The sequence below is a fragment of the Gadus morhua genome, chromosome 16, assembly GCF_902167405.1.
Source record: "Gadus morhua chromosome 16, gadMor3.0, whole genome shotgun sequence".
Lineage (NCBI taxonomy): Eukaryota > Metazoa > Chordata > Actinopteri > Gadiformes > Gadidae > Gadus > Gadus morhua.
In genome coordinates, this window is record NC_044063.1 from 14,427,089 (window position 1) to 14,455,079 (window position 27,991).

The 27,991-nt window shown below is 44.5% G+C and overlaps 1 protein-coding gene across 10 annotated transcripts; it reads right to left on the bottom strand.

Annotated features, from left to right (window-relative positions):
* Positions 1-473: 473 nt before the first annotated feature.
* trip12 (thyroid hormone receptor interactor 12) lies at positions 474-27,979 on the bottom strand. Of its 10 annotated transcripts, none has more exons than XM_030381386.1 (42): positions 27,794-27,924; positions 25,109-25,255; positions 23,192-23,317; positions 22,155-22,942; positions 20,131-20,236; positions 19,857-19,993; positions 17,640-17,723; positions 17,372-17,467; positions 16,788-16,939; positions 16,429-16,464; positions 16,239-16,334; positions 16,060-16,152; positions 15,591-15,752; positions 15,304-15,372; positions 14,993-15,158; positions 14,421-14,538; positions 13,736-13,892; positions 13,150-13,219; positions 12,393-12,621; positions 11,724-11,842; positions 10,523-10,730; positions 10,333-10,433; positions 9,901-10,075; positions 9,637-9,778; positions 9,320-9,529; positions 8,914-9,065; positions 8,601-8,758; positions 8,313-8,386; positions 7,987-8,186; positions 7,722-7,849; positions 7,388-7,539; positions 6,813-6,955; positions 6,365-6,521; positions 5,308-5,406; positions 5,033-5,147; positions 4,434-4,588; positions 4,130-4,294; positions 3,277-3,441; positions 3,073-3,186; positions 2,633-2,727; positions 2,221-2,324; positions 474-2,026 (listed from the first exon to the last, which is right to left on the bottom strand). In XM_030381386.1, exons 2-42 carry the CDS (start codon positions 25,204-25,206, stop codon positions 1,830-1,832), a joined length of 6,111 nt encoding a protein of 2,036 aa, XP_030237246.1. In that variant the 5' UTR covers positions 25,207-25,255; positions 27,794-27,924; the 3' UTR covers positions 474-1,829. The 10 variants fall into 10 exon arrangements, 9 of the variants coding, with proteins under 9 accessions (XP_030237246.1, XP_030237247.1, XP_030237245.1 ...); XM_030381387.1 differs by having other exon boundaries at positions 9,320-9,526; positions 13,150-13,222; XM_030381385.1 differs by having other exon boundaries at positions 13,150-13,222.
* Between the last annotated feature and the right edge of the window lie 12 nt (positions 27,980-27,991).

Consider the following 27,991-nt stretch of genomic DNA (forward strand, 5'->3'; position numbering starts at 1 on the left):
ACATCCCATAAAGACAGGTTCTGCAGCAGCAGATATAAGAGCGTTACCTGGGAACCAATGCAGTCGAGTAGGGGTTTAGAAGTTGGAGGCTTTAAGAACTGTTGCCCCGAAAAACACAAGACATAGACCTACAATTAAAGTTGATATATTCATTGTGCCAGCTCGAATTTATTTATAAGACTCGTTTTTGAAAGTCACATAAAAGAAAATGCATAATCGATCAATTCAAGTGAGTAATGCCGTTTGTAATTTTGTAAAGCATGGTAAAACGATACACAAATGCGTCTTCGCTAAGAAACAAAACAATGAGTGAAAGAAAAACAGATGGTCTTTAAACCCTTGCTTTCTTCAGTCCACCTTCAAGGCTGAAGGTGAATGAATGCAGAGAACCACAAGATACGAAGCTTTACAGTAACAAGAATGACATTTGTGCTGCAAAGTAGGAATGGATAAATAAAAACACTGCAAAAAGATGAGTCAAACAGTTACTTTATTTATGTTCAGGTAAAAACATGAACCTGATGCAGTAAATTATTGCAGATCTTAGAAACCAGCACATGAACGATTGGGCCAAGAGAGCATACGGTGGCGCCCTCCCCTGGCCTCAGACTGCAGGTGCACACCACGGTTTGTTCCAAGCCAGCAGTGCAAAAAAAAAAAACCTACAGCAAGAACAAAAAAAAAAAAGAAAAAAAAAAGAAAAAATATAGAAAATGAATGAAAAGTAAAGCAGACATTCTCACCTCGAACAGGTTGTGAAACTGCATATAAACTTTACTCCATAAATGAACCATGAAATGCTATCTGGCCATGAAACAATAGAATGAGACCAGCCACATTTGTGCCCAGCTACATTATGTGTCGTGGGGGTTGCTGAAAAGTTTGGTCTAGCGGTAGAATCCTGCCCCTCCTGTGGGGTCCGGCTGAGAGACACTACTCTACCCAAAAGCAAACTTTAAATTTTCCTTTTTTACACTCATCCAACAACTATGGATACAACTCCTTGCTTCAGCTGAACCTCAGAATGTAGTATAGGCCAGAACGCAACTTCAACATGGGGAGGGAGTGGAGGGGGGGCAGGGGGGTGAAGAAAAAAATATACTATACTCTCATCACTACCAGGCATTCAACCAACGGCAAACTCTCGTCCTCATAACTTTAAGCAAAGACACACACACGTAGGAGGAACTGCTGAACCCAAAAAAATATTGTAACACACAAAACTGGGGCGGGGCCAATATAATACAGAACAAAATGCCAACGGAGGAACTCAAGGAAGAAGACATGGGAACAAAAGGGCTATTCTATCAAAGGTGTAGAATGAGCAAAGTCTGCAAATTTGTCTGTACAAATGATCTTTGGAGCTAAAGTGAACCTAGCTTGCTCAATGGACCCCCTCCCACCCGCCCCGGCCCCTGCCCCCTCTCCACAGTGACGTTGTCCACCGCTCGGTGGAGGAAACATCCCTTCTTTTTTTTAAATATCACACAGCAATGCAATTTAAAATGTCACCCATTTCTTCCACTTTTTTTGAATATTACTTAACTACTGATATAACTTTGTCCTCAGATTTTTTATTTTTTTAGTTCGGGGAGACATCACTGCCCTTCCTTTCATTTTTTTCAGGAGACGGGAAGGTGGGGGGGGGCAGCAAATATATATTTGAAGTCTTAAACTTTCTGCAAGCTGCTTTCTTTATCAAGAAGGCTGTACACTTAGCCTCGATGTATGAGATTACAAAAACAAAAACAAAATAAAATTAGGAAGGAAGTCATGATTTTCATCAGTCGCTGTAGAAGGCATTTTGAATGTGAGATGGGGGGACGAGATCAGGAAAGGTGGAATGACTGCTGGCCCTCGCGGGCTGCAATCAACAGTTTCTCTCGCATTATCTCAATGCTGGAGTAGTCTGGCAGCTTCAGGTAGTTGACGCAGGTCATGACGGAAGGGAGGAAGTCGTCGGGGTTCTCGGTGGACTCGAAGGTCTTCCTCACGATGGTCAGCGGCGGGTTCAGACTCCGGAAGCCTGGTGGACCCAGGATGGAGGTCAGAGTTAGAGGGGGAGTGGAGGGGATTTACAGCCATGTAGATGGCGCTGACTACATATTGGATTGTTTTGTGTGATTTGAAAACAAAAAGAAAAACGCATTCTATTTGATTGAAGACTATGATCTGGCACCAGGGTGTGGGGGGGGGGGGTGAACATGCCAGCAGACTCACCTCCCACAGGCAGTCTGGGACTTCCGGTGACAAACTGCAGGAAGAGTCTTTGCTGCTCGGCGTCTTTGCTGCTCAGCACCTCGAACAGGAAACGCACCGCACGGCTGAACAAAGAGGCACAATCAACACAGCATGAGTCATCATCATTATACACACACAGGAGACAACAGCCAAGCAACAAGGAAAGAGCATGACGCATTACAGGCTTCCTATTCACACATGCCCAGAGGTAGATAGATGTCACCTCTAAAGCGCTATGCAGTCAGAAAACTATTTTCTTTTCAAACCAGGAGTCAGAAGAACCGTTCAGTCGTCGTCCTACAAGGGGAGGACTTCAAAGCAAGAGTGCCGTGCTTCAGATAGGTGCAGGAGGCCCTTCTACAGTCCCAGTGGACGGGGCGTGAGAGCTCACCTGTCATGTGTGTATCCGTGGTCGGGACGGCAGCACTCCATCAGCGTCTTCACGTCCCACGTCTCAGACTTGCTGCCACACAGCAGCTGGTCCAGCTGAGGGGAGAGAGAGAGAGAGTTAAAGAACATGAATCAAAGCCACACCAGGACCGTTGAAATTAACCAACGTCAATGGTTTCTGCAGCCCATCAATATCATGTGCGTTTTAACATCGGTTTGCATACACCGAAACTTGTTTTTTTGTATGAGCAAACTTGGTTTTCATAAATTTTCTTATGCGTTTTCACACTTGCCACAGGGTGTTCAAACATTAGATTACCAATGACATTTAATTATTTAAACATAGTTTTGTTGCATCAACAAAAACGTGTTGCTATAGTTACACTGACAACATGCATGTAGATTTCACAAGTTGTCACAGAGGAATACGCATGCGCTCACCTCCTCTGGGTAGAAATACTGCAGGTGGTGCAAGGGGAAGACCGACTCAAAGCCTTCCCGGAAGGACTCAAACTGCCTGGACACGCCCTCGTTCAGGGTCCAGTACACCACCAACTACACCGGGAGGGGAAGGAAGTACAGAGTTAGACGCATGTGTGGTTGGAACCACAGATCCAGTCAGCAGAAGGGGGCGTCACTGCGTACCCTGAGGTACTCCTCCAGGTTGTAGATGGTGACAGGGATGTCCTTGCCCCCCTTTTTGAGCTCGATGTTGGGGTAGCCGGGCAGGGTGAAGTCCAGGCCGAGGTCCTCCACGGAGCAGCCGTTCATGTTCAGGCTCTCCAGGCCCTGCTGCAGGGTCTCCCTCGTCTGGGAAGACACGGAGAGTTTTAGTACGGACACACAAACTGGGACGATTTGCCATTGAAGGAGAAATCCCATGGAGGTAATTTAAAAATGCAAGTCATCCCTATTCTTAGTGAGGATTGCACCTGGGCTTTGTTGTAAAAAAATAAATAACTCAAAAGGAAGAGAGGTACTTGAGAAAATGAGGCTTTTATGACACAATTAGCAGAACAGGACACTGAGGAGCAACAGAAATATATTTGGCATTTCCTTCAGGGCGTTGGTCTAAATTACACAATAGGCGACAACCCTGAAAAGCAAAAAAAAGGAAGAATAAAGAAAAACGTAGGAGCAAAGTTATCACTGCAGCAACTGCAGTTGTCTATTGAACCCTTTACCCAGCAGGAGGCACGGAGTCCTCTAGCAACCATCACACTCTCGGACCTTGCTGGAAAATAACATTTGAAAGTGTCCCTATGGCCTTTATACCCGTTTGAGGGTTTAGGGACTGTCCTTTCATTCAACTTATCTGAGCTGCACATATTCATTTAACCATTCTGTAGAAGGTTTAAGATACAATTTTAACTTGCGATTTACCCACTAACTACTCAAAGTCTAAGATCAAGTCTTAGTATAACCTAAGGCATGGACAGTTTTTCCTGATCGTGTACAGGACCAACCGAGGGGTGTTTGATGGGGGCGGTCCTCTCACCTGTGAGCGGTCCTGCTCCAGCCTCTTCTTCTGGCGGATGATGTCCTCCAGGTGCTGGATGGACTTGGCCACGGCCGGGTCGATGTTGACCAGGTCGTGGGAGCTGATGGACGTCTCGTGCCGGAGCATCCACTTGTAGTAGGGCAGGCCCAGGGGCAGGTCGAGCTGGGGGGGGGGGGGGGTTATGGTACATTATGAATATATGTTTAGTTAAAAATTATGTATGTGTGCATCTTTGAGACCCAGCGCTATACTGTCCTGGCTTGCTACATCAACTTCAGAAAATGTGGCCATTTGTAATTACCAGTCTGAAGTCCATAATAGCTTTGGCCATCAGCTTCCCCAAGAAACGGAACTTCATCTTGATTTTGGCGATGTGCGCTGGTTTGGTGGTTCTGCCAAAAGGAACTGCAAACAGCCCCCGGGAGCTGAACATGTACTTGGTGGACTCTTGGCTTCCTGTATAAGCAGCGAGACGGGAAGGGTCAGAGACATGAGTCAGAGAGATGGGTCAGAGTCAGAGACATGGGTCAGAGACATGGGTCAGAGACAGGTTGAGGGGTCAGAGACATGGTTCAGAGTCAGAGAGATGGTTCAGAGTCAGAGACGTGGGTCAGATACACGTTGAGGGTTCAGAGACATGGTTCAGAGTCAGAGAGATGGTTCAGAGTCAGAGACATGGGTCAGATACACGTTGGGAGGTCAGAGACATGGGTCAGAGAGACAAGTTGAGGGGTCAGAGACATGGGGCAGAGTCAGACATGGGTCAGAGTCAGAGACATGGGGCCGAGACAAGGCGAAGTGTCAGATATTCAAGAAGCGATCCAAGTTCGACCAGACAAAGGTCATATGCAATACATTTTTGGGCAGCCATATCAATGCTACGGTACAAGCTAACAATACCTTTAGGGTTCGCCAGTGTGACCTCATCTCCCCTCCACAGGCCTAAGTCAGCCCTCTGCAGTTCCTGGGACACCAGAGCGTAGAACTCCAGTGTGGGGCCGAGACCTGTACCCACCTGACGGGACAAACAGAAATAAGCATCAATACACGAACAAAGAATCCATCAATGCACTCACACAGCACTGCAGAAATTCACCACTATCCAACAGAAAAAGACTGTCAACCTTTATCGGTTGACAGTGACAACAGGTGAAGGACTGGACTTTCTCGTGTACCTCATTCTCATACTGTATCTCCAACATGGCCCGGGAGCTGCCGAGGTCCTGCATCACAGACTCTGCCTGCTTGAGCAGCTCCTCGCGGTTTATTGTCCTCTGGAAGCAGGGATAACAAGACCGACCTCGTTATGGAATGGTACTCACACATTAACAAAGTCAAATTCACAGAAGCCTCCGCTAAACAAACCGTACTCTTGTTATACTCAGCATACTTATGGAAAGAGTATAGTTTTTTTTTTTTTTTTTTTATAGTTTTTGACCGTATATCATTAGTATTATATGAGCAATATTGAAGGTACGTGATCGAGGCCTAGGTCACGGTAGTCGTGTCAATGCCACCATTAGCTTCCGACCAGGGCAGGATGAATTAACTGTCATGTAGGGACGCATTCTGAACCAATTGCATAGTGTGTGGACAGCATTCTTGTTTCAATGTGGGCAAACCACTGGCAGGACCTATGGACCTGAGGTCGGCAGAATTTTCCTTCTGGGCATTTTTGTCTCCTGGGCATTTTTGTCTCCTGGGCAGGTGAACACTGCTAGACTTACTGGGACTGACAGGGGTGATCGCCTCTTTAGATACAGTGTCACATCGCTAATTCATCAGGAATATCCCAGCATCGCTATTCTGCTATTCATTATACTTTCCGTTTCTTTATGTTGAAGGGATGTTCCTTGATGGCGGTCATTATTGTAAAACTTGTCAAACATTGGGGAATTCCGCCTACCGTATCTCACAAAAACAATGAAAGGCTTCTGCCGATTAAATACCAATTTTAAACAGCAAGAACATCATAAGGGCTTCTTATCCACCTAGAACGATTTCAGCTGATTTATTTGACCGGGAATGATTTTTCCAGGAAAGTCCAAACAAAGATCCGGTCACAGAGTTTGCATTTAAGTTTAAAGTGTTAATGTCAGACATGCATTACAAACTGGCGCAGCCGAACACAAAAGTGTAACAGAGGCCGATTTCAACAGCATTGGTAGGGATGCGGTATATTCCATTTCAGAAATTGCTACTGAATACAATCACTATGGCAACACATCACACCTTTTTCCTGTCAAGTCGGGGTGCCACTCTGCTGTCCTGAGAGTCTGACTGGTTGATCTCAGGGTTAGTGTCAAGGAGGCGCTGCATGGCTCTGTCTCGGTCAAACGCTGTGACGTAGAACAGCATCTGTCGAGTGTCAAATGGGAAGAAGAAGGGGCTGATGGAGGGAGAGGGAGAAAAGAAGACAGAGGAGAGAGAGAGAGAGAGAGAGAGGAGAAGTTCAGATTTGAACTTGCATTCAATAGAAGATGAAAGTCCGTCTGCAGGCATTCTTGAGCCGGACACCCAACCCCTGGTCAAAATGAGATCCTAAATATACATTATTAATGAATAAAGAAATCACTGCAAGTCACTTTGGATAAAAGGTGCCTGCTGAATGACTTAATGGTTAACTCATCAATAACAGTCGAACGCTTTATTGGTCAAATTACCTTGTGAATGTACTTACCAGGTCTTGCCGAGCTCTATGAGCCAGGTGGGAATGTTGCCCGTCATGATGACCAGCGGGTCCTGCAGCTGTCTGTTGGCCTTGGCCGTCAGCTTGCTGTTGATGAACTCGCTGGTGGGGATGATCTCCTTGCACACAGCATTCTGTTGACACAAACCACATGTTCAGCAATGTGTTTCAACAACTTCCTAAGACCAACTCATCTGGTGTTTGACAGCATGCATACCATATATTTCCTCTTCCAATTAGCAAATTGGATGTGAAAACTATGGCATGCATATCCTCAACAAAAGCAACCCATTAGTGAAAACATTATCAAACCAGCAAACAGCCATCTTTTTCCTAAAAGAGACAGTGCTATCATAGACATAGCCGCATTGGCCTTTGGATCTGCTTTGTCCCGTTTGCTGCGATAAGGCCATGCCTGAGGCATAACAGAGGCCGCTATAATGTTTACCATTTCAGTGCTGCGTCCATGTGTACATAACTAATGCAGATGACCAAAGAAAGCTTTCACGAAGAACTTCTATCTCTGTATGTATGCGAATGAGAAAGTGAGTGTGTTAGAGACATACCTCATACAGGTAGTACCAGTATCTGCTGATGGCGTGCAGCACCCTAAGGAGCAGGTTGACCTCCAGAGAGGGGTCCTCAAAGGTGATGTTCTCTGGGGGCTCTGAAATGAGGTACGTCTCCAGGGGGTTGGCGACGCTGGGACACACTCCGTCTGCGGTGGGGTGGAGAGGTGATGGGCGCAGACAGTGAGAAGAGGACGCTCAACGTATTCACATGGCAATGGAGACGGGGTGGGTTTAGTGCTTGTGGTATCGTTAGCCATCATTGGGTTCCAATTCGTTGGACCATTGTCCCATTGAATGCACGAGGGGGGGGCCTTGACGTGGTTCTCACCGTGCCACAGCTCGTCCTGCTTCTTGGCGTTGCGAGGGGAGGTCTTGGTGGGGGCGGTCTGTGCTCTGCCCCTCTTCCCCCCCACGGCGTCCTTGGTGCCGTCCTCGTCCTCCCTGACCGGTTTATACCTGGCGGGGGAAAAACACACACACACACAGTGTTCAATGTGGTCGAGGACCTGGACGCGGTTCACGTACACGGACAGCACGCGGTGATCCTCCGGTGGTACGGGACGATGTGTGCGGGCCCGTCGGGGAGAGGGTACCATATGGTGTGCGTCTTGGTCCAAATGCCGGCGCGCCCCAGCGGGTTGGCCTCGTCGTCGGTGGACTCCCTCTCCTCCTCGGCCTGCAGGCTGAACTGCCTCACGGCCTGGTAAACCGTCATGTTGTAGGGCAGCAGGTGGTCGCCGATGTAGAACTGCAGTCTGTGGCGCACGCTGCCGGAGTTCAGGAACTGAGCCGCCTGGGGATGGGGAGCATGAGGAGGATTCCTTGAGAAGGTGCAGACTGTTGTTGGGAGTCTAGTGAAGATTTATAGGATGGCATGATAATCCGTCTGGGAAGGATAAATGGATCTTCGGGAACATACCAATGATTCGTCTATTTCGTCGTCTGAACCGTCGTCGTCGCTGTCTTCGTCCTCCTCTCTGATCCTCCCGTAACCTGTATCGAGTGACCCGGGTGAGTAACCTGCACCGCCATTTATTTATTCATTCCCCCTCATCTGTTAGCATCAGCATACAGCATACCAGACATGACTTAATGATATTAAATCATGCCCATGCCGATGTATTGGTATTGATGTGCTGATGCATTCAAAATAACACCATATGCTGCATTCCATGGTTCCCAAGGTCATGTGTGGTGCGAGTGTTACCTCGGACCACGAGGTATCTCTCGATAGCCTGCACCAGGGCCAGGGGGTCGATCTTCACTGGGCCCCCCTTCCATTGTTTCACATTAGTGCAATCTGGGTGTCTCTGAAGTTGACACTTCAGCTGGTGAGTGTTGAAGAACTTAAGTGCTTGCGAGCCCCTGTGGAAAAACATAAAAATACCAAAAACCATGAACATACCTTAAATGGGTGTGAAACACACACAAACACGCATAGATAAATAAAGGAGAGAAATTGAGAGAAGACCACAGGCGGTGGTATTATTTAAACCCTCAAGGTGAGCGGACCCACTGACCTGCTGCCGCTGCCGTTGCCACTGGGGAAGTCGTGCACCTTGACAGGGAACTGCTCCATCTGGCTCAGGCAGTTGTTCATCTTGTGCACCAGAGCCAAGAGAGGCCCGTTCTCTGATGGATCCAGACGACCAGCCGTCTCCATTCCGGGAAGCTAAAATAGCAAACAGTAAGACACAACATAAGCCCACAATCATCCTTTAGCATGGCTTCAGCCAACTGTACACAAGTCACGCCACAATTGATCAAAGCTGTGTGTGCCAAATCCCTGTTCTGCAAAATTAGGAATTTGTACACTCAAATAGTTTCTGAGAGACTTCCCTCATCGCCAGAAGCTCTGCAAAACACTGCCTCGGGTCACAATTTTTCCCTTTTCAGCCACACAGACTGCATTGTAGTTCTCCTCACCGGACAGCCGTAGAAGACGTTGAGGAACCTCTTGAGCCGCACGTCGCGGCCAACCAAGTCGCGGCCCACCACGTCACGGTCCGTGTTTGAGGTCAGGTAGAGGAGCAGCTGCTTCACCAGCCCGCTGTGCTGGATCTCGAATGACGACACGTCCGACTCCGACACGATGCCCGAGATCTCAAGCAGACACTCCACGCCTCCGTCCACCTTCAGATTAAAAACCCACATAGCGGACTCTCAAGCACCTGCTTTCGCTTGCTGGTCAACCATCAATCAAACATATCCTGTGGTGGTGTGATGGTGGCCGTCCCATTTACCTGCATATTGAGCTGCTCGGTGGCAGCGCAGAGCCTCTGGAGAACGTTCAGAGCGGGGTTGCTGCAGTCCACGTTCTCAGAGTTGAAGTAGCGCTCCACAAACTTGCAGGCTGTTTCTTTAATCCAGGCCTTGATCTTGTCCCTAGAAAGATTTACTTATTACCGATTTAAAGACGGAAAATACATTTGCCCAGCTCAGTTTTGCTTGGCCGGGGGAAATACAAACAAAACTAAAACAGAAGCGCAGTACGTTTGCAGTAGTACCTGTTGTTTGAGATTGAGTCTTTGGGAGGTGCCCTTGCCAAGCCACTGACCCCGGCTGTGCGTGAGGGCTCAGAGTTGGCGCTGTTGGTCTGGGTTCCAAGCTTACCCCACGTTTTGGGGTTGAGACTGGCCAAGAAGGAGGACTTGGGGGACTGAGTAGTGGTAGGGCTCTTTGCTGTGGGGAGCCAATGGAGATTGGCATGTTAAAAAACAACAACAACGACAATAACTTCAAAACATCTGCATTTTCTTCATCTATTTCACAAATGTATTCAACGTAAAATATTAACAAACATAATTAATCATAACTATTAAATCTAATCCACAACTAACTGCTAGAGAAGTACTGCTGGGAATCTTGTGAATATCATTTCTTTACAGTACTGTAAAGCCAATTTCTAACTATAATTGGAAAGTAGTGGCGGGCCTTACCCTGATTGTCTACTTTGTCTTCATCTCTTGGGGGAGAATACTTGGGTCTTCTAGGTCCTCGTTTGGGTAGCCGCTTCCTCTTGAGCACATCACTTAACCGCCTTGAACCGAGTAAAATAGTATTAGTGACTGGTGTTCAACCGACTGTGGTGAAAAAAGCACGAGGAACGTGGAATCACGACTCGCTCACCCCTGTGGACTGAGGTCAAGAGAGTCATCCATGCTGTGCTGGAAGCTGGGCGAGCCCAGGTCGGGGGTAACGTTGGTGGCGGCCGTGGTGGACGCGGTGCTGATGGTCGTGGTGCAAAGACTGGTGGTGCCACTAGTGCAAGCCTTTGGAGGACTGGTGACCAGGAAGCTCTCGGACTCTGCCAGGTTCTTCACCTGGTGCATCACACCTGTGGAGCAGCGAGGAGGTTGTTGGAGAACCCAAGCATTGACAACGCATTCTCGCGTGATAAACAATTAAGCAAGATGATATGAATGGGTGGGCCTTGTGGTCATTCATGTCACGGCAGCGTTAAGGGTCAAGGTCCTCAAGCAACCCCTCGAGAGTCATATTTTGATCATACCACGGATAACAAATAAGTAGATAATAAAAATGTACTTATTCTAGGGCATGGACCTCTCAAGTGAAATAAATTTGTTTGTTTGTTACTCTGGACATGATGTTTGACTGTTACACAGAAAGTGTCCAGGGACTCCTACTCAAGCTTGTTGAATCCTTGTACGGAATTTGCAACAATACATTCATTTGAATCTAGTAGCGCTCTTTTATAGCTATATTAGTTTGGAATAGAGGACTGACTTGGAGTTTATTAGTATACATTGTTAGGTCTGGGCATTTTAGCCCCAAATCCTCAATTAACCAGGTCTGTTAAGAATTGTAAATGCTTTATATCGAGTACAATGACAGAAAGGCTGACACCATCTTTACAGTGATGTGACTGACGACTGTTGGAGCTGGTCTACAATGGAATCTTCAAGGCGGATACCACTAGATTGGAGTAAGGTTAACATTTAGCAGACGCTTTTATACAAAAGGGACTTACAATAAGTACATTTGTCAAAAGAAAGAAACAATATAGCGCTGTCAGTACAGTAGTGCCAAGCACCTACAACTGCAAGGTCAACCCCTTCCCTTTATACAACAGAGATAGCTAGGATAGGATGCCTAATACTTATTTTAAGTACCAACGGACGTACAACTTACAATAAGTGCATGCATTTAGTACCATTGTTAGGGGTGTAAGGCGTCTGATACTGCATGTGTGGAAGCGTTGCATGGTCAATTAAAAGTTGTTGACAGGGCAATGGGTTGAACTTATTCTGGTTTGTACAAAGTAAAACCCGAGCAAACCACTGGAGGAGGTAATTGCAGCATTGATTACCTTCTCTTCTAAAATAGACACTGAAGACGTCGGGCAACTTCTGCATGAGGATCTCAGCCATCTGCAGGGAACCGACTACAATCTTCAGATCCAGACTGGATAGCATGGAGGCAATGTGACTGTGAGGAGGAAGCATAGACATGCAGTGACCGGTCAGTTGAATCTAGCATTGCGAAAGTCAAGTTTAGCTCGGCTAGCTACAAGCATTACCCCAGCTATGCTAAGGCAAAGCTTAGCCTTAATATGGACGATTAATTATATCAAAGAAAAGAGCTAATAAATATTTTTAATGATACACTAAGTGAAGTTGAAGCATCATCCTTAGCACAGATTTTAACCTGCGGATGGCATTGGACAATAATTGGAAGTGAATTGGTATATAATTAGATTCAGTTTATGTTGTCAGTTCTACAATTACCTTTATATGTACACTCAGTACTTCATAGATGCATCTTTATTTATACTTTTTTTAATCTAGCATATTTAATGTGGTAGTATTCAGTGACTTGTCATAAGAATTTCAGTGGCCAGTCTGACTGTCGTTCTGTTGATCTGACCATGAAAGACTTGACCTAAAGATGGCAGCCGACTCAGAGAAGCCGTCTTGCTTGCACTTTCACTCCCACGCATAACATTTAACGGACTGCTGGAAACTCGGGCCGCGTTTACCTGGACACAGAGTGGTTTCTCAGAACGTCTTTCAGCAGGTCTGCGTCCGCAAAGAAGATGATCCTGAGAATGGCTCTAAGGCACTTGTGTCTGACGGCGGGGCCGGCGGAGGAGCTGTACACCTCGTACAGGACCCCGAACAGGGTCTTGATGAAGCACTTGGCCAGCTCGGGGTCATCCTTCATCAGCTGTGCGCGGGCGTCCTCCCGCCGCACCTCTTGGTGGCTCCCTGGAGGCACAGACACAGTGGTTTCAACATCTTGCACCGTCGTGGATGTTAACACATTTTATTGCATAAAGCAGACAGAACCAAGGTGGGGCAATACTTCAATATGATATTTTATGGTCTGTAGGGTATTGTATCATGAGATTAAGGTATGGACTCGTCATGATCGCCAGTTTTGCCCTTCAAAATATTAGAAATTATATATTGGGAAGGAAAACTTGTTACTGGTATTAAATGACCATATACTTTACCGTAATTACCTTCAGTTTGACTGATAAATATGGTATTTCGAATTCATAAGCATGATATTTATCGATATTGTGTAACATTTCCATGGTTATCATGACAATACATTTTTCCATATTGCCCATACCCATTAGGAACCTCATCCCCAATAAAGTTCAAATAGGCTTACTGCAGCCATGTCGTTTTGATTTCTTCCTCGCAAGCTAAAACAAGACCTGTAATACAAAACTCAATGACGCCAACGCACGACTAGCCATGATACCCTGGCACTGGGCTCAGCCTTACCTGTATTGGGATTAGCAAGAGGATTCGGTTTCCTCTGGATTCCTCGTGCCGTGCCTGTGTCTTCATTGATCTGCTGCATAGAGTTAAAGTCAATGGTGTAGACACGTCCCAGGGTAGACAAGCTGATCTCATCCTCTCCGTTCTGGTGTGCCGTCTGCAGGAGTCGACAGCCACGTTTAGCCACCACGCGTCACTGTCACTTATCGTCACTTACTGCTGAAGTAAAGGACCACTAACGAATGCCAAGCACGTGGAAACTAAGGCCAGTGTACTACGGACATTTAAGAGCCCTCCCAGATAACGGCTGCAAAGCAACGGCATAGGTCGTCTCCGAACCAATCGATTATTCATTGCGTTTTAACGCTCGCTACCGCAAAGTGAGTTTATGAGGAACGGTCACTGTTTCAACATGAAATAAGATGTTACTAATCGTGGCCATTCGTTCCCAAAAGGGATGTTGCCTGGCGTAACTGAATTGACTTGATTAACATTCAACCAAATACCAAATCGACGCAGCTTAATCTTGTTGATAAATAACGTCCAGTCTAAAAGAATGCACATGTTGGCGATATATAGACAAGCATACCTCGATGATGCGGCTGTCGATGCGGTTGTACGGGTGCCAGAGCCCCCGGTCATCTCTCCATTGCCAGATGGCCCCTTCGGTGGCCTGAGCACTGCCCTTCTTCAGCATGACGTCCACAGCAAAGATGCCCTCTCTTGGCAGGCAGGGCATCAGCTCACTTTAGAAACAACAGGGGTCGGTGAGGAGGACGCCATATGCCACCATGTATTCTAGAATGCATACTCTATTTAAAAACACCATTGAGCACCAGATGGGCGGATTAGGTTATTATCGTCGCTGAGAGGGCATACATTAGATCATGGATTATATCTCCCCATAAGTAGTCCGTGGATTTATCTCCGGGTGGCTCGAATGACCACAGTAGCATATTATGGAATATGTAGCTATCATTTGTAGATATCCATCCAACCAAACCTTTTTCAACTCCTTTACCACAATACAGGCACAATTTTTCAGTAAAAATATGACGATGAAAAGAATGACGAATTGATGGTGCTTATCTATTAAAATAACATGATTTCCATAGATATTTTCTAGCCAGGGGTAAGCACATTTCAACCACTGAAAATAACATAAATGGTACATTTGATAAACAATGCATTAACTTCTCTTGTCCTGGGGAGAAGGGCCCCAGGACAAGAGAAGGAACTGTGTATATTGAGATGAAGATGCTCTTGAGTGTTACCATATGAGGGAGGTGAGTTCATAGAGCTCTTGAGGGCTGCGGGGAACCAGGTCAATTTGCTCCTGGCAGCTACCGTTGGACGCGCCACACAGGAGGAAGCGAAGGGTCTCGGCTATATCTGCAACACACACACAGAGATACACACGTTAAGTTACTCTTGCAGGTCAAACCGCAACTAGCACTGAGGACATGAGTACAAGGGAGACAAAAAAATTATAATTTAACTTCTAACAAAATTCTGCATCAAACATGTTATTTAATCAAGCAGGAATTCCCACTGTGCGTGAAAAATCTGCCAGAAGGTGTTGTACATAGTCAAATGGTAGATTAGTTCCTTGCTTACATAACCTATATTGCAAAAGCATAAATAAGAATAAATGAAGTAACTATTTAGATCTGTAACTGAATACAGACACCGGGCTTAGTTAGACCAGACGAAGGACTGGGAATGGCCAGACTGGGAATGGCTGTGCTTCAGAGGAGAACAGAGAACAGAATATGACTAAGTGACCAAGCACGCTTTTGGCTCGGTGTGTGTGTGTGTTTATTAGTGTCAGTGACACGACACTCACTCTGCTTCATGAGCTGCACGGCCAGGCAGGGGCAGTTGGAGCACATGAGGGAGAACATGCGCACCACCATGATGAACATCCCCGAGCTCAGCACCGGAGGGGTCACCACCAGCAGCTGCTGAATATTGGTCAGCAGATCCGGAGAGGCCACTTGCTGCAGCAGGTTCTAGAGACACACACACACACACACACACACACACACACACACACAATCAAGGAAAGTGGCCCGGAGGACAAACAAAGGATAACAAACGCATACCGTGTACAACATTGGCATGACAACCATGAATAGGGGCCGGGGCTACACATACCTCCTCGTGTTGAAAGTTGTCGACCAGTCGGGCGAAACATAGACAAGTGCTTTCAACGGATTTCTTGTCCTGGAATGGGAGAAAGTAACAACTGATAAGTCGCCGACCAAATACAACCAAACAATATAGTTACAGTATCAGAGAGCGTGTTGCGGGAAAATGCAGTTAAATGATAGCACAAAATATGTGTGTGCCTATTTTTGAGTGCAGTTCTACAATGTATTAGTATATGAAGTGATTAAATATGATTCATATTTAAACATGTTTTCCTCTGGCATCAATGGTACCTGGTGAGTGAGTCTCTGAGTCAGCAACGGTAAAGAATCAGCAACAAAATTGAATTCATCGGGTGTGATACTCTGGCAGCAGTTGGCTGCGATGGCCAGGGCATTCCTCTGGGCATTGATGCTGAAGAACTCCAAGTACAGCAGGCAGTCGGCGAGCCCACCCTACGTGGGAAGAGACGAGCACAAGGATGACTAATGCATGTCGACAGTGCCACATGATGTTCTGATGTCACCACAGAACCCCATTCCTCGAGTTGTGAATCAGGACATCAGAAAGGGCAGTGCAAGCAGAATCAGTGACATGGTGTGAGGTGAAAGTGTCTGGCTATGCTTCTCCATCCAGATCTGTCCAGCTATCCATCCAGAGACAGATCAATCCATCCATCTAGAGAGACATTCATAGTCGTGGGCAAACAGTTCTGTGTTGAAGATCGAGAGGGAAGGAGTAAAAAAAAAAAGCAGTACTTACAGCCTGTAGAATGGCTTTGCTGTGTCGCCTTGACAACATCTCCAAGGCTGTCAGCGCCTGCTCTGCTACGTCAATGAACTGTATCACCTGAAGCTGCAATAGGTTTAAAGAGGCAGATTAGCATGTCTGTAGGTCGTCACCAAAAAAGAATGCATGCAAAAGCAAAAGTAACACCTTACCTTTTCCAGGAAGACAGGAATGGCATCGACCACCACAGCAGAAGAACGAGGAAGTGCTTCCATCATATAGGTGAGAGCACGGGATGCATGATTCATCTGTGTGCATGGAGGGAAGACGGTCTGAATGCAGCCTCCGCCGTAATGGACAGCACATACATTTGTATACACATTCAATCTCAGGAATACTTACAATATCAAAATTATGTTCCATCTGTAACAATGCAATCTGTAATAGAAAGTCAGAATATTTAAACATCACACAAGGACATGGACTATACCTGCAGAATAACTGTTCACAATAATATACCAATAATATATCAATCAAATACAATTAAGGAAATGTGTTCCAAGACAACTTATTTTACCCAACTAAAAACTACCCTAGAAATGTGCTTTGCCTCCATTTTACAGATATGAAAACATTTGAAATGGTAATCATGTTTGATGATGCATACCTAAATCTGAGTGGATGCTAGGTTAGCAAAAAGTAAACAGACCGGGAGCTTTCCATCGAGCCATGAGCCGTTACCGATAGAAAAAGAATCTTACCAAGGCTGGCACCACACTCTTGACTGGGAAGCCACCCAGTGTTTCCTCATTGCCCATTACCAACAGCTGGCACATCTCTATGGCAGCCTGGAGCTGCTGGGACTCGTCGCCTGTAGCCTGCAGGCCCTGGAGCAGCTGCTGAGCTTTGGAGCCTGGGCGCGACAGAGGGCACAGGATGTAAACAGCAGAGAAAACACAACAACCTGGGTTGGCGTGACACTCCAGTGTGTCCCCGCAAATTAACAAATAGCAAAAGATTACCAATCGAGACCCTTTTCACATTCATAAAATGATACATTGAAAATGCTGTTGTCTGGAGTTTCAGGGATCGATTCCTTTAACCCATTTTCTGCATCTTTTGTTCACCTCTTTAAAATCATTTTTAACAGTCTAGCCTTATTACATGATGAGATTGAACTTTAGACCACCTGGTCAATTAAATAAATCATAGTCGGTAAGATTCTAACCATTTAAAAAAGGGGCAAGACATGTCCTGGGACTTAAGTGCAAATTGCCAATTTGTTTTTTTAGTAAGCAGACAGGAAAGAAGAGAACAAGTGGAAGTGGGAGGAGGAGGAACTCACTGGCTCCACTGCCTATGGTCCTGTGGAACAGCTGCGACATGCGAGGCCCGAGGGGTCCAAAGAGATGTGGGGGGAGACCTCTGGCCTCCAGAAGGGCTGTAGACGACCAAGACAGCAGGGTTAGAAGGGCAACCCTGCTAAAGCTGGAATGCAAATGACTCAGAGGCTTCAAGAAAGAGAGCACGTGAAAAGTAGGTGACCCGCTTCAAACAGTAGTGGTTTAATACAAACAGACCTTGTATTATTTAATAGTAAAGAAATACATTACCCTGTAATCTCCCCATTTCAGAGTCGTCTGACTCACTCTCTCCAGAGGTAGTCATGCCAACAGCTCCAGCAACTGAACTAGAAGCTGTTGAGAACAAAAAAAAAAACACATTTCAGTAATGTTACCTCAACTGTCCCTGGAAAATAAGGATTTAAGAATTCTTGTAGTAGGGGAGGGACAAATGCAGACCGATACGTCATTTTTTGAGTGATATGTGTTTTAGAAATAACATTAATCATGAATCAAAATAATATCAAAGGCTCTGTAGTTTCTCTTTCTATAATCATATGGTTGGATAGATGGTAGACGGTGGGTAGACCACTTTCCACTGCAATGCTGCCCAGCGCGGCGCTCAGTGGCCTGTCCGGTGTGCGACCCACTTTATACTGAAGCTGACCCGGACAAAGAGGATCTGAAACCCACTCACCTTCTCCAAACAGCACTTGCCTGATATTACGGCTATTAGATAGTGTAGAATGAGGGTAGCTCTGTGGCCAAATATTTAATTTAGAGATTTATTTAATTATATATTTGTTTATATTCAAGATCTTATTTGGTTGACTACAGCCCTAGCAGGGATGATTTCAAGTCAAAAAAGGATGTTGGGATAATTGTGCGTGTGTAACAACAGGACTTTGCATTGAATGGATGGGGTTGCTAATTTAATCATACCTCAGCATTACTTGGCTTCTAGCAGGAAAACCCTGCAAGTTCTACAATGTTTTGTATTATGGGGGTGCGGTGTTAGGTTTTACTTCACAGAAACATTTTTGAGTGTCATTGATGGTCTGGTAACCCCTTTGTGTACTGGCTGTGGCACTATCCAATTATTGTCTTCTCGTAGTAGATCACATATACCGTGGAAAAAACCCTCCAAATTTTGACAGTCTTTTGAAAACCATTAAAAACACGAACTGAGTCAATAGCAGCAGTCATATCATACCACTGGTTGAAATGATTAGACAAAGGAGCTTTCCAACTCCAGAGACAAAGCCAAAGTTTGATACATTCATTTCAGTACTGTTTTTGTATAAAAGGCTCATTGTAGCCTATTGGGTTACGAACTGAATGGAGATTCTGTCATGAAAGGATGCACATATTGTCATCATATGGTTAAAGGTTAATTTGTTGGTAAAGGCAGTTGATCACTACAGGAGGCGCTATCCTGATATGGCAATATATTATTTTAAAGCATTTAAGCCACAATAAAGTCATAACAAATTAGGCATAATTTAGCCGCATAAATGAAGAAATATAGCCCATATGATTTGACGATCAATCAACGATGTGTATTGTCTCAGGATTCATATTAGACCATGCAAAATCTTAGCTGGGGTGACCCTTCGTTTAAAGCATACAATTTGTAATGAGATTATTTCTAAATGGCTGGGACATTTAGACATAATCTCAATGTTAGGCAAATTAGTCTGCCGACGTATGAAAAAGACACAGCTGTTTGTAAGCTACATTGTAACAACATTCATAGAGTTGTTTGTATTGATCATTAATTAATACATTGATTGGTTGCTTTTGTAAACGTTAAGATGTTCAGTTGTATACCAACTTTCTCCTGAAGAAAGACAACCTCAAGCACAAAGATCTCCAAAACATTAATCTATTAAATAACACTCCAAATGCACACCAAGACTCATCCGCAAGCTGCCATTCGTTACACTATTTCCACTTGGATTAAAAAAATGTAACAGTCATGATTGAATACTCTGAATACAGAGGACATTTCGATGAAAGGATACACTGGCCTCAAAGGCTAGGAGATTGAGGGTTGAATCCATAGATCTTTTCACGTGGACGATTCTTATTGGAAAATGCCCCATGTCGTAACTGATGTAAAATATGTCATTTAGTTTGGCCTAATATTTCCTTGACGTATATTCGTTGCGTGCCTGATGTAAATGGACCTTGAAACCTATTAAACTGAACTTATCAGTTATTGAAAAGAAGTGCTACTCGACCAATCGGAAATGTCAGTGCTTTAAGGTTCGAAAGTTCCTGTTCTTTGGGAACTCCCTAAGAAGGGACTTTATTGGGGGGGAGGGGGGGAAATCTACCAGGAACTTAATTTAGACCCTGGTCATAATTCATTGAAAAGATTCCTAGTTCCTAGGGAAAGTTTCTGCTGTAAAAAAAATTATCCTACAACTATGAAAAAAATGTGTGAATATAACAGACCAAACTGAAGCATAGTGAACAACGTACCGGAGGCCCCTTGCGGCGCCTCATCAGTGCGAGCGGCGGATGAGTTGGCCCCATCCTGGTTGTTGTCGGAGTCGGCCATTTTCTCCTGTCGGCGAGCGTCGGCTGCCCCGCGCTTGCCCAGGCCTGAGCCCCGCCGACTGAGCAGAGGGAAGAGAGAGGGTGTGAGCCAATAGCTCAGTGGGTCCATCGCTTCAGTGCAAGAACCATATCACAGTGGCCAATAGGGCGAGCTAGCTCAAGGCCAGGGTAGGTCCTCCCGTGTCTGTTCCGTTACCTGGTGCTGGCACAGGAGCCCGTGGTCTTCTGGCGTGTGCTCCGCCGAAAGCTGGGGAGCTCTGCTGGAGGAGACTCGCTGCGCTTCTTAGTGGACTTCCTCAAACCTGATCAATGAAAACAAAAAGTACCCAAAGCTATTAACAAATGCACCGGCTACCTCTATTGTGAAAACATTTAAAAAAAAAAGCTTTTCTTAGAAAAATTCAAAAATTCCCAGAGACACAGTATACGTAAAAACAGGAATAGCCTTGTTGTTTGCCTTTGGCAGTGGGGCTCAAGGCAATTCATACTTTACAGACCTCTAATCATCAGTGTACAATGTAGAGCTTTAGTCACCAGTAGGATGAATTACAGAAATACCCTTGTAATTCCATTTCATGCATTTGATTAACCATATTTTGCTGTCGGTAAATGAAACCGAAACTTGAGAAGCAAGTTACTTGAAAAGGTTGGAACCATAAAATTACCAAAAAGATAAACCTCTTATTAACCACAGATCATCCAATCGACGCAATCCCTTATGCTGCAAGATTATTCAAGCCAGCCAAGAAAGAGACGTTGCCAAACGTGCCATGTTGTATAGGCTTCCACATACAAGACCATGCTGTCTACTGGCACTTTAATAGGTAGCCTTGATGCCCTCATAGCCCAACAAACACCACAGCCAAACACTGGCTTCATGAAAATGGCATTACGCAATTGTTTACATAGCACAACACGGACACATGCAAGGTGGTAGTACTCACCCTTTGCAGAGTTTAAAAGGGACATATCTAGGTGTTTGTGTATGATTAATAAAGTGAGAAACTATCTGCTACAATTCAAATAAAATACAATTTGTAAGCTGGAGAAATGTACAACTGCTCCTTTACTTTGCCTGGGATAGCAAGTCTTTCCATAACCTTTATATGTTCTGCATGTCATCTGCTGAAACACGGTCTAACTTAGGATGGGTCTGTCCAAATGGACTCCTGCCACATGGCATGCTACACCTGCCTTGATATCCCCTGACCTACAGACCCCAGAACGGCAGGCTGCCGGATTGAGCACATTAGCAAAGGCTAAATGCTAATGCTAAACAATGTTCAAAACAATCTACGTTTCCATCCAGTAGGCACAGAATCTTCCTTCCCTGTGCAAAATAAATGGTCTTTACATAAACATCTATTAAGTTTGTAAGAAAATTTACAAAATGAAAAAAAAGAGTACAGATAAGACGAACTGAATCAGCTGACCACATCCGCATTCATAGAACTCCATTAATACACACAAAATATAAGGCTCCAGCTCACTCCATTTGTGAGAAAGACTGTTGAGCAACTAAACAGTATTTAGACATTGTCCACTTTCAGGCTACTGGTACTTGGTATGAAATCTGAGCTAGCCCTTTAGCTGCTGAAGAAACCCCACAACCCCCTCCAACAAACAACATGTATCATGTGAGCATGAACACACTGTTGATCGTGTGTATTGGGAAAAGGTGGAGAAAATGTTTTCCTGCAATCCGTGCACATTATATAATTTGGTATGTTTTCCTCTAAATGAATGAAGGAACCTTTTTCATATTAACCTTACATACTTCTACCCATATGCATTATTGGAGCCGCCCAGCTGCGCTGTAATGTGTCCCAAGTCAAAAGCAGCGTCATCAGCTCCCATTGGAAAAGAGTTAGCTGCTGTAACCAAAGCTGCAACATTGCTGGTACCACTACTGTGATATTTAATCCCGGTGGTAAAGAACTTCAAGGAACACAACATTGACCATCTTATAGTGCTACGCCTCACTACTAAAACTCCTCTCTATAAGTAACCTGTCAAACATTTAAAGGGCTGACTATCAACTAAATGCTGTCAAGTACAACTGCATATCCCTGGTTGAGGACCGAGTAAGGCTCCTGGAGGTCTGTGGAAAATGGGTGTGCGAAAGGTGTTTGATACATAGATATATCTGTAAAACAATAAAGACCAACAAGGAGACAGCACTGGAAATAAGGTGTTATCCAGGCAGACGGTGTGACTCACTTGCAAGTTTAGCCTGTAGTCCAGACGGCCCAGGTTTGGAGGTTTCAGTTTTAGAGGACCCGGGCAGGGACAGTTTGGGCTTTGGCAGATTGACTTTGGGGTTAAAGCGGGCTGCCCACTCAAATTTGGAAGATCCAGCAGCCTTAGCTTGCTCCTTGTCCCGAGTGCTGCGGCGAGGGGAGGGGCTAGAGGCTGAGCGAGATCGGCGGGCCTTGTTCTGGTCTTTGCCCTGTTTGACCCGGGCACCCTGTGGGGCGGCGCTATTGGTGCCGGCGGAGGAGGAGGAGGAAGATGTAGAGGCAGAAGAGGAGGAGTCCGTCACGGCGCTACACCCAGCTTTGGCTGAGGCTGCCGATTTTGACGCCAGCTTGGAGGGTTTTGCAGTTCTGCCCTCAATACTGTTGGGGAGGGACCCAGTGGTGCTACTCAAACCGGGGAGAGGGTCCGCTTTCTTCCGTTTCAGAGTCGGAGAGGCCCCGGCGGCCCCGCTTTTCTTGCCCTGCCCTCGACCTGAGGGCGCAGGTGGCTCCGGTGCAAGCGGTCTCTTCTTGGACTTTGCTGAGCTCTTCTTGGTCTCAAGTGTATTGTCTCTGCGTGGTGGCAGAGTTTTTGATTTTTTGGCAGGGGTGGGTACGTAGGTGCTGACGTGGTCTGGTGCCGAATTTCGCTTTAGCCCACGGGTGCTTTCACTCTTTGATTGGTGGCCTGGTCGCTCTTGTTGGGATGTCCCTGCAGCCTCTGGGTCGTCTGGTAGCACAAAGGAAGCCACGGATAGAGAAAGGCCGCTTCTGTAGGACAGTAAAATAAAGAAACGGTAAGGAACCATGTCAGGGGGGCAATCGCCAACCCATGTACTCAAGAGTACCATGCCTTATTCAGACTCATTAGGCAGATTGGTCAATAACATGTTATATTCATAATTAACTGAGCTGTGTGGTTTATGCAGTTAATTAAAAATAGATTATATTAAAATAAATGCACACCCTGCATACATACACACACACACAAAGTGAGTGCCAAGTAGAGTAGAGGGGTACCTTCTTGAGCTGTGCCCTCTGGACTGGCCAGAGGCTGAGCTGGTCGTGGCTTTGGAAGCCTTAGAATTTGGTCTTCTACTATCAGGAGGGGAATTTGCTTTAAGTTTAACCTGCTCTGACTGCAACCTGTAAGGTTGAAATTGAGAGCAAGGAACAATATGTGCTTAGAATCATGAATTTTTAGCAAACACATATACTCTAATTTATTCAGATTAGAGGAACATGTTAAAATGCAGATTGAGAGCAATTAAGCGTTTAGACATAACAAATGCCATCTGTAGAACAGCAAAATAACAGTTTTTCAACAATTCCCGTAATATTTCACTGAGATCCAAATAACCAACTATATTGGACGGTAAAAGATTATTCAGATTTACAAAACAATTTGAATTCAATCCATCGTTTGGAATGCGGTGTCAACATTTTCCCATATATGGACTTGCAAGAATTAATTCCCCTGTTGGGAAATGGACGGATGGGTTGTATACATAAAAAGCTATCATAATCATGACTTTCCCGCCAGCTTGAGATTATTACCCGTGAATTTTTATGTTAACTTGTTATGTGTACAGTAGGGTTGTAACGGTACACAAAAGTCACGGTTCGGTAAGTACCTCGGTTTTTAAGGTACGGTACGGTAAATAGTTAAGGGGAAAATTAAAAAAAATTGCTTTTTCTCAACCCGTAAATAGAAGCAATGAAAACACCAATAAACTTGGTTATGGCATTTGCATTTCTGAATTCCCAGACAGGGGTGATGAAATAGTGTTGTGAGCTGGGTTTGCACAGTTCGTTTTTTTTTTTCACAGCAACGGTGATAGTAACACCTCGATGGTGCCTTTTCAAATGTGTGTGCATGTTAAAGTGCTGTACGTAGACACGGAGAGCCCTCTCCATAGCCGGAGAGCCTGTCGGAGACCCTCTCCATAGCTTACATGCGCATCCAATATTTTTTAACTATACGTCGACGCCATGGACCTATTGGTCGACGCAACGGAGACGGCAAGGGCTGTGATTGGTCCTCTAACAAAATCATTTCCTGATCACTTCTCCGGTTTGACTTGTTTACTCATTCATTGTTTAATTGCACCTTAAGGACCAATAAAACACCAAATAAGATTTGAAAAAAATAAGATGTTTATTTACAACACTGCTTACATGGTTTTTAGTCAACATATAAGATAGATCGGGCGGCGAATTGCATTGCGTATCCGACATCCCGACGGAGAGCTGCTGAGCGGATTACGGAGTCGGTGTAGTATACTTTGGCTAAACTGTCCGGGTGGAACTCCGACTTCAAGTTTTAAATTCCGCATTGCAAAACAAGCCTTTACATTCTGCATATTAACACTATGTACACCACATTTACGAACCGCGGTACACTTCTGTAACTTCACCGAAGTGCCTGTACCATGACAGTTCGGTACAAATACGTGTACCGTTACACCCCTAGTGTACAGGGATTTTTCTAGTTCCAAGCTTTTGGCTCATATTATTTGCATTTCCTGCCGTCAGGTGGCTTGGTAGATCGCTTTAATTTGCTCTGCCCTAAAGCTGCTTGATGTCATGACCAGTCCAAATTTGCAATAATTTATGACTGAATGTATTGTACTTTATGGTTTTTGAAAAGTGCCAATACATCTCTAATGACGAGGCATACTACAACACAGTTGTAAACTCTGACGAGATGTACAGGTACCACATAAGGGGAAAATAGGTACCACATACAGAAATTAAAATGAGGGCCAAATTTCAAACCATACAATATAGACAGTTAACATAATAATAATCTAAGGATATCTAAAAATATTTCTCCAAAGATAGTTTATTACAGAAGTCCAGAACTCTCAAGCCCATGGGTCGGGTGGGGTTTAGGTGGCCCACTTATAAGGTCTGCTAAGCAGGAGGGTCACTCACCTTCCCGCGACTGTGTGGTCTAGTGGCTGGGCCGCAGCAGTGTTCCTCTGTGAACGACGCAGTGACCCCCCTGGATTGGAATTAGGCCGGTTGGACATTGGCACCTCTCTCCTGAAGGGACATACCCTTTCTAGACACTACCATTCACTGAAAAGAAGGGAAACAGAAACAATTTCAGCAAAATAACTGAGTGGATGATCAGATGATAAAAAAAACACAATAAAAGAATACTCTGCTGTAAAAATGCATTCACAACGTTTAAGGCAGTTGGATTATCAATAATATACTTCAGATCAATAAAAGTGTCTAAGTGTTCCAATCAGTAGACTTTGAAATTGAAATACAGACTGACAATTCTAGGATTAAAGACAGAATGAAATAAATGTGAATGCATTATTATAGACTGTGATGAAGCCAGTTGATTGTCCATAAGGGGGGGGTCGAGGTAGTTGTGCTACTACTAGTACAAAGAAAATTAAATAATGATTAAGCAAGCTAAATAATTTAAATATTGACACAAAGGTAGATTGAAGCAGTATCAAAAAGGAACTGTCAGGAAAAAACACCTCACCAACATAATTCCAACAAAATAATAACTTAAGCACACAAAATTAAATACTAACGCATTATAGTAATAATTTTCTAACTTTTATAACCAAAATTTCCATAACCAATTAAAATTCTGACCACATTTTGCAGAAATTGTTTGATCAAACAATATGTACTGTATCCTGTGAATTCATGCTTTACTGCTACATGCATCTTTGTGAATGACAGTTAAGACTTAAAATCATTATATCATTGATCATAAAAATACGCCACATTTGGCAAGCACACAGGGCCATTTTAGGCCTGTACTGACAGTGCATCCTCGTCTTTGTTTATTCCTTCATTATATTAACTGATCTATTCCACGCGGCCATAACATTACGTTTTACGTAACAAAGCGGATTATCCGTTTAGTAAAAGAGAAATATCACACCGCTTCAACATTGAAATAACAATACTGCAATAAACACTTTAATATCATGATTTACAGAGGCCTACATTTCTGACGTAGTATGCTAGCAATACCGGCTAGCATGAGTAGCGACTAAAAACCTAATCCCATACATTTTGACAGTGACAAAATCCCATCGGGATAAAACTAAAAAACACAGAACCTACACAGATAAACGCGTGGTTATTGAATGAATGATATTCGAATGTTAATACATTGTAAACTAGTAAACAAAACCAATCCCTACAATGAAGTTACGTTGGCTAACTTGGCAGTGGAGACACGAAAATGCGTAGTTGGCAAATAAGTGTCAACATTTTAAGCAAAACAATAATCTAAATCCATCATTAAATCTACATTCAATAACCTATATGTGTCGCACGATACCTACACTACTTCTCAAGTAGATTTGACGTCAATGGCTACGAGGTCCCCTTATGTGGTAAGATACCATTGCGATCACCTGAGATTCCCCATCGAAAATGGCAGCAGCGGTCTGACTGTCTTCGCACCAGCCGTTCACTGATCATGCGAACGTTTGCTAACCTGGCAAGCTAGCTGTCCGGAAACCATCAACCACTGAAATAGATGCGTTACAGTGGACCACGATACAATAATAACGTGACACGAGGTGATTAATATAACTCGAAGTTAAATGAGCTCCATAGTTGTTTTGTCACCCGGGATATCTACCACTGCTGGTCGGGCTGGTAGCTGACAGGCCCAGAACGAATCTTAGCAACTGTCAACGTAAATACAACAGGGTATGTGGCTACCACTAGCTACAAACATCACGCATGTTTGCTTTAGCTTAATCGCGTAACTGCTAACCTTCGCTCGCAGCTGATTTATCCAACCTTTAATAAATGCTAACCGAGTAGCAATAATAAGAATATCACGAGCACGTATTGATGACGTTAAATACCACGGCACTTGTCTAACCAGAACCAGTCAGGTAATTTAAATAAGGGGTATCTAAAGGGAATAACATCGAATAAAAACGCGAGCTATCGAACTGTTAGCTTTAATTAGAACGCTAATTTTAACTTAGCCAGTTAAGCTAACTAGTCAGCGGATCTTTGTCCCATGTCCATACTTCAGATTGTTGACGTTACAGCTCATACGTAAAAGGCGAAATGATAGCAAACTACACAAATGTTTCGTTTCCTTTTATTGTACAAATATATCGTGACTATGAATTTGAACCCAGTAAATAACCGATTATTTTACACCACGAGTCGTTAAAACGTCAAATTGAAGAAGAACCGTAGCAGCTTATTCTGGCATCCCAACTACTTAGCTTCGATGTGGCTAAAGCGTTTTAATGTTGCCAACTCGACACCAGACAGACACGATTCTTACAACATCCAAACGTACAACAGTCAAAAGCCACGATGTTAATCTTTGGTGAGCTATTCCGCAAACAATGATCTTAAAATTCTGTATTTTGCCTTTAGCTAACAATAATGTTAGCTGACAAAAAGAAATGGCCTCTGATATCTTTACCCTGGCTGAATCTCACAGATACACAAAAAAACATGAAAGCAGGAACGGGAATCGAGGTATTTTCGCAACCCGAACTCTAAATTCCGCCATCGTACTGAAATATTATAATACAATAAAGGTAGCAAGAAGTGTTGGCGTGAGTGTCACGACATTATAATACTTAAAGGGTTTTTTGTTACCTATTTGTTCCAGTGTTGTAGTTGTAACAGACAGTGCACCAGCTCCTCTTTCTCTCTAACCCAGCTAGTTTCACATCAGCTGAGGGGTTTGGAACTGCAATATACCTCCGCCCGATCCCTCCGCTAAAGCACTACTTTTACCATGAAATTTAAGATTTGTCCAATTGGATCGAGCTAGAATTCCGGTAGGCCACTTGA

Excerpts from the sequence above, each read along its gene's own strand:
- trip12 (XM_030381381.1), bottom strand. The coding sequence starts at position 25,206 with ATGTCCAACCGGCCTAATTCCAATCCAGGGGGGTCACTGCGTCGTTCA. Across the intron at positions 4,295-4,433 it reads CTATTATGGACTTCAGACTG|CTCGACCTGCCCCTGGGCCT; the intron begins GTAATTACAAAT and ends CCCCCCCCCCAG. Across the intron at positions 2,325-2,632 it reads CACGGATACACACATGACAG|CCGTGCGGTGCGTTTCCTGT; the intron begins GTGAGCTCTCAC and ends CTCTTTGTTCAG.